At 44.7% G+C, this 12,346-nt stretch overlaps 1 protein-coding gene across 3 annotated transcripts in view; it reads left to right on the top strand.

Annotated features, from left to right (window-relative positions):
* The window catches only part of FAM81A (family with sequence similarity 81 member A), a 79,742-nt gene that overhangs the window by 58,079 nt on the left and 9,317 nt on the right, over positions 1-12,346 (top strand). For all 3 annotated transcript variants that reach the window (XM_058665766.1, XM_058665764.1, XM_004578035.2), the window contains exons 7-8: positions 6,586-6,721; positions 8,244-8,439. In XM_058665766.1, coding sequence (XP_058521749.1) covers positions 6,586-6,721; positions 8,244-8,439 — 332 coding nt within the window. The remainder of the gene's footprint in view (positions 1-6,585; positions 6,722-8,243; positions 8,440-12,346) is intronic.

The following is a 12,346-nucleotide window of genomic DNA, read 5'->3' as shown; positions in this document are numbered from 1 at the left end:
GGTTCACTCCTCAAAATGGCCACAATGGCTTGAGCTAGACTGATCCAAAGCCAGAAGCCAGGAGCTTCTTCTAGATTTCCCACAGGGATGCAGCGGTCCAAGAACTTTAGCCATCTTCAACTACTTTCCCAGGCACATTCACAGGGAGCTGGATCTTAAATGGAGCACCTGGGAGTCAAACTGGCATCCATATTGAATGCCAGCACTGCAGGTGTGGTTTAACCTACTATGCCAAAGTACTGGCCCTAGCACACTGACTTTTTAATTCCATTTGTTGTAAACTTTCTGAAGTCTCCTATATTGTTATTATTAATGGTGGTGAATGTTTTTTGAGGGAAAAGTACTTGGCTGTAGTCAACTGAGTCACGATCCCCCGAACATCTCCACATCCTGATCTCTGGAATCTGTTAATGTATCATTTTATATGGCAAGGGGCACCTTGTAGGTATGATGAAATTAAAGATTTTGTGATGCATAAGTTATTCTAGGTTTTCCAAGTAAGCTTGATGTAATTATTAGAGTCTTTCTAGGGGGAGGCAAGAGGGGGCAACACCAAGAGTGAAGAGCATTGCTCTGAGTCCTGGCTGCTCCACATCTGATGCACCTGGGCAAGCAGTGGACAGTGGCCCACTGCACTCATGTGGGAGACCTGAAAGAAGTTCCAACCTCCTGATTTTGTACAATTCCTGCTGTTTTGGCCATTTGAGAAGTGAATGAGTGGATGGAAGGTCTTTGTCTAAGAAGTTGCTGGTTCCTGGCTTCAGCCTGACCCAGTCTAGGATGCTCCAGACATTTAAGGAGTGGATCAGTAGATGGGAGATCTCTCTCTCTCTCTCTCTCTCTCTCTCTCTCTCTCTGTGTGTGTGTGTGTGTGTGTGTGTGTGTAAATCTGCCTTTAAAATACACAAAATAAGTGTCAAAAAAAAAGTCAGGACACTACATTGATGTAGAGCTAGATTTCACATTAACCACGTGGTTTGGAACAAAACCCCACATGGTTCATTTATCTTAGGATCGTGCTGCTCTTGTGGTTGCCTGATGTGCCTGGGAAAGCTGATTCAGTCCTCAGTTTTCTCATCTTCCCATTGAGAACGTTCAAAGAATATACAACTAAAATTCACCAAACACACCAGGAAAAAAGCTACATAAGCACCAGTCAAAAGAAGCAGCAAATAGCGGATTCACATGTTAAAAGTCTGCTATAAGTGTTAAGAATTATCAGATACCAGAAGTGTGCACATGTGTGCATGCATTTGTACCAACACACACTTTCAAAGAATAACTGAAGAAGAGGGGGTTGTCAAACATGCCTGGGCAGAAAGATGACCAAATGAAACTGGCCGCAAAATATAATGGAAAGCAAGAACCATGGATGTGTGTGTGTGTGTGTGTGTGTGTGTGTGTGAGTGAGTGAGGGGGGGTTATTAAACAGCAGATCAAATACAACTAAAGAGAGGAGTAGTGAATTGGGAGAGAGACCTGAAGAAGTTAGCCCAGTTTACTACTAGGAGACAGTCATAGGATGGCAAAGAAAGATGTGGGTTGCAGAAGTTTCGAGAGGCACATTAATGCTCCCTGTCCAGGACCAAAAGACATCCACAGTCTGATTTCTGGAACATGTGCCGTGTGGACTTTGCAGAGATGATTAAGGTTCCAGACCTTGAGATGAGGAGAGTATGTTGGGCAGTCAGCTGGGGCCCGTCTGGTCACGCGTGCTCCTTGCAGTGGAGTTGTTCCAGCTGAGGTCAGAGGGATGACTCAGAAGAGAGATCGGGGAGACACCTCAGTGGCAATATGATGGACTTCGGAGGGCACATGAAAGACACCTTTTGTAAGACTGGAGGGGAGAGCAATGGGTAGGGGAGGGAATGTGGGGAAGATGAGGTACTCTAGTACCTATTAAACTGTCATAAAAAAAGTTTAAAAAAAAGGAGGGGGCCGGTGCGGTGGCCTAGCAACAAAAGTCCTTGCCTTGAACGCGCCAGATTCCATATGGGCACTGGTTCTAATCCCAACTGCTCCACTTCTCATCCAGCTCCCTGCTTGTGGCCTGGGAAAGCAGTTGATGATGGCCCAAAGTCTTGGGACCCTGCACCTGTACGGGAGACCGGGAGGAGGCTCATGGGCTCCTGGCTTCGGATCAGCTCAGCTCTGGCCATTGCTGTTGCTGGGGGAGTGAATCATCAGAGGGAATATCTTCCTCTCTGTCTCCTCCTCTCAGTAGATCTGACTTTGTAATAAAAATAAAATAAATCTTAAAAAAAAAGAAGAGAGATTGAAAGTATGAGAAGGACTAGAACCGTAGTTGCTGGTTTGAAACCATGAGCCAAGCCTCGCAAGGGTCTCGGCCCTGCAACGGCCTGCTGGCTTTCTAGGGTTGCCTACAAAATGGATGGCTTAGGATAAGAGAAATGTATTCTCACATTTTTGAAGACCAGAGGTCTGGTGTTGATGCCTTGAAGGAGTTTTTCTCTCTGACAAGCTCTGGGGGAGGTCTTTTCTGGCTTCCTCCAGCTCCTGGTGGCCCCAGGCATCTGCCTCCTCTTCTCCCTGTGGTCTTGCCTTAGGACTTCTGTCATTTTATTGAGAGTTTGCCCAGATCCTCCAGCAACATGACTTCTGCTTGAGATCCTAACTATGATGTCTGCAAAGATCCTTTCCCCAAACACAATCACATTCAGATGTTCTAGATGTGAGGACTGGATGTAGCGTTCAGCCTGCTACAAGCAGCACGGAAATGCACGTGGTCAGCAGGTTCACTGGGCTGTGGGTTATGCCCCCAGCCTGTGGGAGCACAGGTGGGAAAGTGGGTTACGCTCCCAGAGCCCCCAGTGAAGAATGCAACTGAGCTGACACTCTGATTCCAACTTTGTAAGTACCCTGATCACGGCTGAACCTCAATTTCTGACTTATACAATTGTGAGATAATGAATGCATTATTGTTATAATTGAGGCAATTTTTGATAATAAAAATAGAAAACTCATATGAGGTATGAGGGTAAGAAAGCCTAACCCATGCTAATCAGAACTAAATGAGGAGATAATAGAGGGAATGGAAGGGAAGCAATATCTGAAGATAATGATGCATAACTGTATGGAATTGATGAAAGACAACACCCCACGTATTCTAACAGAATAAGCAGTAAAATACATTTAGTGACGTCAGAGTTAAACTGCAGAATATCAGACATAGAAGCTTTTCCAGTATAGACAGAAGATTGTTAATTTCTCAGTAGCATTAGGGGTGTCAAAATAAGATAGTTTAAGGATTTTTTTTCTTATTTTCATTTATTTGAAAGACAGAGAGAGAAAGAGAGAGCTCTTCCATTCCCTGGTTCACTTTCCAAATGCTTACAGCAGCTGGAGCTGAGCCAGGCCAGTACCAGGAGCCTGGAACTCTCCAGTGTGAGTAACAGTGTCCCAACTAATTGAGCCACCCCGAGATCTTCCCAAAGTGTGCGTAGTGTGATGGCTATGGCTTGAATGATACAGTCCGATACGGGATGCTGGCGTCCCAAGTGCCAGTGCTTTTTTTGTACCATTGGCCTGCCCCAGAAGCTAACACCGTCGGAGGCAAAGGTAGAGTCATCACTGACCCAGGGGCAAAATGCAGACATTTAGACAAGTAAGAACTGTCAGTTTACTGGAAAACCTTCACCACAGGTATGTTTGATAGATTTCAGGGAAGAGGGAAATAATGCAAGAGAAAGATCTGAGCTCAGTAAAGAATACCGTGAACCTTGGACAAATCTAAGCTATAGTAGAGTCTAAATTGTAGAGTACAAAGACATCGTAAAACTAAAATATTGGCCAAAAGCAACAAGTAAATTAGGAGGGAGGTTTGTGAAACGAAATAGTTGTAGTAGTCTTTGAAGGACAAAAGGTAGATATTGAATCACTTTAGATAGATCAGTTAAATGTGAATGTTTTGATTTCTATTACAAAAAAAAAAAAAAAAGAAAAAAGAAAAAGTGAAAGCAGCAAAAGTCCTTGTCTTGAATGCACTGGGATCCCATAGGGGCGCCGGTTCTAATCCCAGCGACCCCACTTTTCATCCAGCTCCCTGCTTGTGGCCTGGGATAGCAGTCGAGGACAGCCCAATGCCTTGGTAACCTGAACCTGTGTGGGAGACCTGGGGGAAGTTCCTGGCTCCTGACTTCTGATTGTTGCAGCACTGGCCATTGAGGTCACTTGGGGAGTGAATCATCAGAGGGAAGATACTCCTTTCTGTCTCTCCTCCTCTGTGTAGATCCGACTTTCTAATAAGAATAAATCTTAAAAAAAATTGCAATGAGCAAAAATTCACATCAGTCTTACACAAGTGTTGGCAAAGATTCAGGGAATGGGGGTTGTCTACACAACTGTTTACAGGGTGAAGTGGAAAACAGGTAGTGTTTGGTTCAGTTGTGTGTTCTCATGTCCAGTAGACTCTCCTTCATCTGTGAGCAAGACACTCTTGCATATGTCAATATTTTCGTAATAGCATTGTTTCAAATAACAAGGATGCTAACCTCAAATGGATACAAATTGGCATCAACACAGGAATGGATAAATGATGGTGTACTGATAAAATGACTCAGAATTGAAGGTGAATTAGCCACAGTTATACACACCAGAATAGGTGACTTTTATGGACACCATGTTCAGTGATAAAAGCAGCTGGAGAAAACTCACTTTGGACTGCTGTTCCATTTATGTAAGATTTACAAATACACAACACTGAAAACTAGGTTGTTTTGGAACTCAAATCAAATGGGGTAAAATTACAAAACATAGTGCATTCCAGCTTTTTCTTGGGAATGAGGTGGGGTGACTGCGGAGTAAACTTGGGGCTGCTAGGGTACTAGTAATATTCTATATCTTAATCTGGCCAGGGAGTGTACTCAGATGGATCAGTTAGGGCACTGACTAGCTTCCGTGCTGTGGCTCCCACACAGTGGTGCCAGGGTCAGGAGTCCCAAGTAGGTGATACAGCTCTGACTGATGGCTCAGTGTTTTCTAGGTTGTTCTAGACCTTGCCCTTGGGACAGTGAGAGTGGACAGGGCAGAAGCTTGTTTATAAAATGTGTCCATAGAGTTGCCTTTGTCACATCCATGCATTTCTCATTGTCCTCCTAATCGTGTGGCTGCACTCAGCAGCAAGGGAGGCAGGGAAATGTGTCTGACTAGGTGACGACGCACCTGATTGATCCAAGGGCTTCTCAGCAAGGCAGAAGAGAGGAGACGGCGTAAGGCAGTTCATAGCTCCATCATAAGGGATGTCGATGGTCTTACTATTACAGTCACATCATCTATGTTAGGTTATTCATAACTTTTATACACATCATAATAAAACAATTTTCAAAGAGATTTATTTATTTTTTATTACAAAGTTAGATATACAGAGAAGAGGAGATACAGAGAGGAAGATCTTCCATCCCTTGTTTCACTCCCCAAGCTGCCATGGTTTTGAGCCAATCTGAAGCCAGGAGCTTGGAGCCTCTTCCTGATCTCCCACATGTGTGCAGGTTCCCAAGGCTTTGGGCCATCCCCAACTGCTTTCCCAGACCACATAGGGTGTTGGATGGGAAGTGGAGCTGCCGGGATACGAACCAGTACCCGTATGGGATCCCAGTGTGTGCAAGGTAAGGACTTTAGCTGCTAGGCTACCCTGCCAGGCCCCACATTAAAACGATTTTAAGTAATTAAGGGAAGCAGAATTATGGAATAGTTATGTTAAACAACTTGTGAAACATTTAGAAGAGTTTTTTTTTTTAATTTTCCTTTTGATTTAAGTTAGGAACTGCCCATAATGAGGCAAGAGAAATTTGTGAATCACTCTTTATCATTATTTGAGAGGCTGAGACACACAAAGAAAGACAAAAAGAACTCCCACCTGCTGGTTTGCTCCCCCAAATACCTGTCAAGCTTGGAGCTGGGCCAGGCTATCGTTGGGAGCTGAGAACTCTATCCAAGTCGCCTATGTGGGTGACGGGGACCCAGCCGCTTCTGTCTCGTAGGGCCTATATTGACAGAAAGTTGGCATTGGGACCCAGGGTCAGGAATCAAGACCAGCACCGAGAGGGGATGTGGGCATCATACCCACAAGGCTGTACTACTGGGTCCAGTCCGTTGAGATAAAGGGAGCCAGGCTGCAGTGCCGGGAGATAAGAGGAAAAGGAGAAGGAGTCAGGGGAGGTGGGGGAGCCTGGAAGAGGAGCTTCCTAGGCAGGAACACCGTGGACTCTGGGCACTGCAAAGATGAGCACCTGGGCAGCCGCGTCACCATGTGTCATCTCAGGGACCATCCTGCCAGCTCCGCCGAGGCGGGAGGTGTCATCGGGTGTATCAGCCTAACTGTCCCTCCTTCCCAACCTCGTGCCCAGTGCAATTCTAAGAGAAGACGTGCCTATCTTTGTGATCAGGTGGAGTCTCCTGTTGGTGTGTAATCAGGAAGCTGATATTCATTGTGCCCCATCAGTATAGGCATTTATTATGTGTCCGTGGAAAAGAGAAACAGAGGAGGAATCTAATACCTAAGGAGTGTGATTGCTTCATGTCATTTAAAAAGTATTTTGTGTATAATTTGCTAATTTTCTCTTCCAGATTTAAAGGTACAGTTGAGGAACTCAGTAATCAGATTTTGTCTGCACGGAGTTGGTTGCAACAGGAACAAGAACGAATAGAAAAAGAGCTTTTGCAGAAAATTGACCAGCTTTCCTTGGTTGTGAAAGAAACCAGTGTAGGTATTGATATTTAGTAATAATTTAGTTATGTTATCCAGTAGAAGCCTCCACTGTTTGACCAATACCTGGTGACTTACCAATGACCTATTTGGCATCACTTAAGCTATTTGGTGGTTTCCTGTCTTAGAATCCACTCTGACGTTTTGTATTCTTTTTAAAGAGATAGAGCATTCTGGTTTGTTTTGGTTTACAAAGGCCAAGTGGCAAATTCAGTGCTTTCAGTTAAGATGACTTTACATTGTATACCTGCCTATCTCACAGCTGATAATAACCGACTTGGTCCCAGTTTCCTCTGGGTTCATGCTCCAGTCTTGCTTTTCACCAGTGTCACATAGATCTCTCCCCCAAGACCCCTCCACTGCAGTGTAACCATAGAGGGCGGCATCACATGGCAGCCTGCAAGCCGAATCTGACACGTTCTGTCCACTCTTCCTTTTTCTCCCCCGCCACACCCTGCCTGTCTCTCCCAGAGCCTCAGTGTGTAGAGCTGCTCAGCAGCCATATAGAGAATCCCTTCCCTATATGGTATGCAAATTGGCAAGCAGATTTTTATCGCTTTGGGTTAGTTAGCATGACCACTTCCTTCCCCCTTCTCTTCTTGCACTGCTTCTTCCTGTGGGACTTTAACTTTTCCTTCTTTATTTCTTTATTTTGCATTTCTGACTGTTCTCTCCAGGTGCAAAGCTGCTGAATTGTAGAATTGGCGTTGATAGCTGTCAAGAGACTCCAAAGCTTGCCTGTTGATGCAGATCTCACACAAACCAACCATGGGAGGAAGGAAGGGAGAGAACATGTTTAATGTTTCCAGTGTTTTCTTTTAGTATTTTCCCATATTTTCATCATGCTTACTGACTGATTGACTTTGATTCATGTTAATTCACTTGCAGGCTTTGGGGTCTCTGGGTCCACTCTATTTGTACATGTAGATTGACTTAGTTAATAGCAAGCCCTAGGATAATGGTGGGTTTAAGAAGACAAGAGGCTCATTTCTGTTTCAGATGAAAGAAGTCAGAGGGTAGGTAATGCAGAACTAATGTAATGTTTTTTCAGGCCTCAATGACCTGGGATGCTTTTTGTTTGACTTTTTTTTTTGCCCATCTAGAGAGGTACCCTCAACTTCCTCATTTAAGGTGGCTGCTAGAGCACCAGCCGCTGGGTCTGAATTTGAGGATGTAAAGGGAAAAAAGGAAGGAGAAAGCATATTTCTCATCTGTCTCTTGGCTTTTGTTTAAAGCTGCCACATGTTCACCCTTACATCTCATTGGCAAGAATTTCTTCCCTTGGCCACATCAGACTCTGGAGACAGTGGCAAAGTGTCCTTTATTCTGGGTGACAGCCCAAGCGGAGAGCTGGAGCTCTGTGAGAGAAGAAGGGAAGAGCGGGTGTTGGGATGGGCCATGACCGCTGCCGTGCGATTGCGCTGCCTGTAGATTGTTGCTCGGTGATGTCAGAGCTCAGACACATGCAACACGTGTGCTCTTTGGAGTAACTTGGTGCAATTCTCTTCCTGGATCCCAGGGAGCCAGTGAGAAGGACATGGAGAAGAAGCTCAGCCAGATGTCAGCCAGGCTAGACAGAATAGAAGAGAGTCAAAAGAAGAATCTGGATGGGCAGAGAACAAAGCAGGAAGAGGAGAAGGTGCATGGGCGAATCAACAAGCTGGAGTTGCAGATGAGTGAGGACATGAAGGAAATGAAGGCGGAAGTTCATGCTGGTAGGCTCCAAACAGAACACTCATGCGGCATCTTTTCTATTTGGTTCCTAAACCTATTGGTTGCTATCTCCCCACTACTACCTACAAACCTGGCTAATGGTAGTAACAGGGAAATCTCCTTAGTTGGTTTGCGAAGTAGCTGTGCTGTAATGAATCCAAGTTTTTTTAAGTTCAGGTACGTTGAAGAACCACCTAGAGGGATGGGGAAACAAACTAAGATTTCTTAGCTTGCATCTGCTGCACATTTTCCTTAGTTCCAATCTTTTTAAAGTTTTTAATAATTTTAAAAAACATTTGAGGGGCTGGCATGGTGGCATACAGGCTAATCCTCCACCTGTGGTGCTGGCATCCCACATGGGTAGTGTTTCTAGTCCTGGCTGTTCCACTTCAGATCCGGCTCCCTGTTTATGATCTGGGAAAGCAGTGTAGGATAGCCCAAGGCTTTGGGCCCTGAACCCACGCGGGAGGCCTGGAAGAAGCTCTTGGCTCCTGGCTTGGGATTGGCTCAGCTCCAACCATTGTGGTCGTTTGGGGGAGTGAACCAGGATATGGAAGATCTCTCTTTTCTGTCTCTTCCTCTCATCCTCTCTACAACTCTTTCAAGTAAAACAGTAAATATTTAAAAAGCATATTTGAAAGGTAAAGAGGCATACAGAGAGTGACAGAGAGATATATTGAGAGGGTTCTGATCAGATGCCCATGGTGACTAGGACTGGGCTGGGTCTTCCAGGAAGAACTTATGTACCTGAGCCATGGCCCCCGTCCCCCAGGGCCCATGATAGCCTGGAGCTGGATCAGGAGCTGGGAGCTGAACATGAGTACTGCCAAGTGCAACATGGGAATCTTAGCCACTAGGCCAGACCCCTGCTCTGTGGCAGAGCAGGTCAGAGTCCAGGCCACAGTGTTCAGAGACACACATAATCTTTGAGGGGCTTTTAGAGGACCTACTTGATCTCATTTGTGTGCCTTCCTGGCAATGAATGATTTCCATCCACTCGGACTTCAGCAGGGTCATTCATTCACTCACTTAGAGGAGTGTAGGAGAGCTGACCTCCAGTTCAGAATTGCTGGAGAGAAAGAAGGGCTTGTATTTAGGCTCCAAGAGCAGGAACACAGAGCTGACACCAAGAAGGGGAAGTTACCCACAGACAGATGGAGCTTGCTGCGGGGCCAGGGTGTCTGTCTGCCAATGGGTTCTGAACCACACTGGCGTGTGCGTGAGCTTGGGAGCACTTTGGACCTGGAGTCGGCACGTGCAGGCTGGCTGAGAGACGTCAGGAAGACCATGTGTCATGTGAGAAGAGGGACTGCGTTATCTCCCAGCTCCTCCTCATCTCAGGACTCCAGAGTTTTCCTTTGTGGAGCTGTTCTGTTTTGGCTACATGGAAAGAAAAGTAGCTATTTAAATCTCAAGAAGAATCTTTTTTGTTACTACTAAAAGTTGGCTTTTTTTAAAAAAAAGTAGGAACTGCAATTAAACTTAAGAATTGGGGAACTTACAAAAATGAATTTTCCTTCTGGTATTTTGTGGGGTTATCAAATGTAACATTAGACTATTTCAATGATGTTTGTAACATTTCCTGTGTAAATTTCTCATTAGTGATTCAACATATCGCTGAAATAGTTAATATTTAATTTCTAATAAGACATGTAGATTTATTTTGTAAAATTAAAAGTGACTTGTATTGTGGCCGGTGCCATGGCATAGTACATTAAGTGTCTGCCTCTGGCTCTGGCATCTCATATGGACACCAGTTCATGTCCCGGGTGTTCTACTTCAATGCAGCTCTCTGCTAATGGCCTGGAAAAGCAGCAGAGGATGGCCCAAGTTTTTGGGCCCCTGTACCCAGTGGGAGACATGGCCATTGTGGGCATTTGGGGAGCGAACCAGCTGATGGAGGATCTCTGTCTCTCCTCGAACTCTGCCTTCAAATGAAAAGAAAACTCATCTTTACAAATGTGTCTTTTAATACAACAAAAATACATTTCTCAGTGAATTATCAATTATAAAAAGTTTAAATGTTCAAAAATTTACTTTTAAAAGTAAAATTTTTCTTCTCTTTCCCAGAGGTGATTGTATATTTGTTTATATACAAACAGCACATTTATGTACTTTTTCAAGGAAAAGCACATACTATATGTGCTGACTTATGACCTGTTAATTTTTAATAATAATAATATGTGATATTTCTCCACATTGGCAAAAACATTTTTTTTCAGAGTTTATTTGATTTGAAAGAGAGAGAGAGAGAGACAGAAACCTCTTCTGTGTTGATTCACTCCCCACATGTCTGCAATAGCCAGGGCGGAGGCCAGTCAAGAACAGGAGCCCAGAACTCGGTGAGGTCTCCCCTCTGAGGGGTCGGGACCCAAGCACCTGTCACCTGCTGCCTCCCAGGATGCTCGAATGGGAGCAGGGCAGCACTCCAAGCCAGATGTCCCCGTATGGGATGCAAGTTCCCAAGTGACTTCGTCAGTGCTGTGCTGCATGGCTGTCCCCAAAACATTATTTTTAGTGAATCATTTTATACTATTTTTTTTTCAAGAATGGTTCCGTAATGGAAATACTCTGAGAGGAAAAACTCTAAAATTTACTAATGAAGATGAGACTATTTTTAGAAACCAGGAAACTTGAAAATTTAGATAAGTGGTAGGAATGGTCCAAAAATTCATGAAATATTTAAATTCATGGAATTTTAATAATTCATGCAGTCATTAGCATTTTGGAAATATGGTTAAATAGCTTCCCATTCTTGCTATCATGGACCTTGGTAACATCCATTTGATTTTCTATCTCTATATTTTCAACTTTTTTTTTTTAATTCCACATATGAGATTGTGGAGTTTTTCTTTCCATGTGTGGCTTATTCCAGTTAGCACAGTGTGTTCTGGATTTATCCTGGCTGTGGTCAAGTGACAGGATCTTCTTCCATAAGGCTGAACATCTTGTATGTTACAGAATGGGTCTGTATTTGGGCTTTTCTGTCGCTGTCTCTGTGTGGGTGATGTCATCTCTGCAGTGATGCCCATGGCTTGGCTCCATGTTTGGTTCCTGTGAATAATGTTCTGGTGAATGTGGCAGTGCAGGTAACGGTTGTAGGACACAGTGATTCCAACGTCAGCTGGGTGTAGACCTTAGCAGCGGGATGACTGGATGGCGGGGTAGTTCTAGTTTGGATGTCTCTGGGACCCTCCCTGCTGGTTTCCAGTGGGTCTTCCTTTCCGCAGCTCTGCCAGAAGTGTGCAAGGGCTTCCTGTTCTTCACATCCCACCAGCCATCCTGACAGTGGGGTGCGGGGTCAGAGCTCATTCCCCCGCGACTTGCCTTGAGGATCAAGGATACTGAGCACTTTTCCGAGTGCTTCGGGCTGTAATCCAGAATCAGAGCATCTTCAGTTATCATGTTCCCCTATTTAATATTTTGTTGTGTATTAAATGCCAGGTTTCTTAGTGACCCTGACTTTTTTTTTTAAGATTTATGTATTGACTTATTTGAAAGGCAGATTTGGGTAGGAAGAGAGAGAGGAGACAGAGACAGAAACAGAGAAATCTTCCAGTTCCTGGTTCACTCCCTGAAGAGCCACACTGGCCAAGGCTGAAGCTAGGGCCTGGAACTCCATCTGGGTCTCCAGTGTGGCTGACAGGGCCCCAGACACTTGGGCCATCTTCACCTTCTTTCCTAGGTGCATTAACAGGAAGCTGGACTAGAAGTGGGGCATCCAGCTCTTGAACTGGCAGCTGTAAGGGATGCTGGCACTGTAGGTTGCAGCTTAACTTGCTATGCCAAAACACTGGCTGGAACCTTGACTTTTTTGTAGATTAGTTTGCTTGCTTTGGACATAATCCAGGTTGCACACTTGGGGTAGAAGTGTCATGGAACGGATGATCTGTCCTGCTAGGGTGTCTT

The sequence above is a fragment of the Ochotona princeps genome, chromosome 6 (genome assembly GCF_030435755.1).
Source record: "Ochotona princeps isolate mOchPri1 chromosome 6, mOchPri1.hap1, whole genome shotgun sequence".
Classification (NCBI taxonomy): domain Eukaryota; kingdom Metazoa; phylum Chordata; class Mammalia; order Lagomorpha; family Ochotonidae; genus Ochotona; species Ochotona princeps.
Note: the sequence above shows the minus strand (reverse complement) of the source record. Positions and strands in the feature narration are given on the sequence as shown.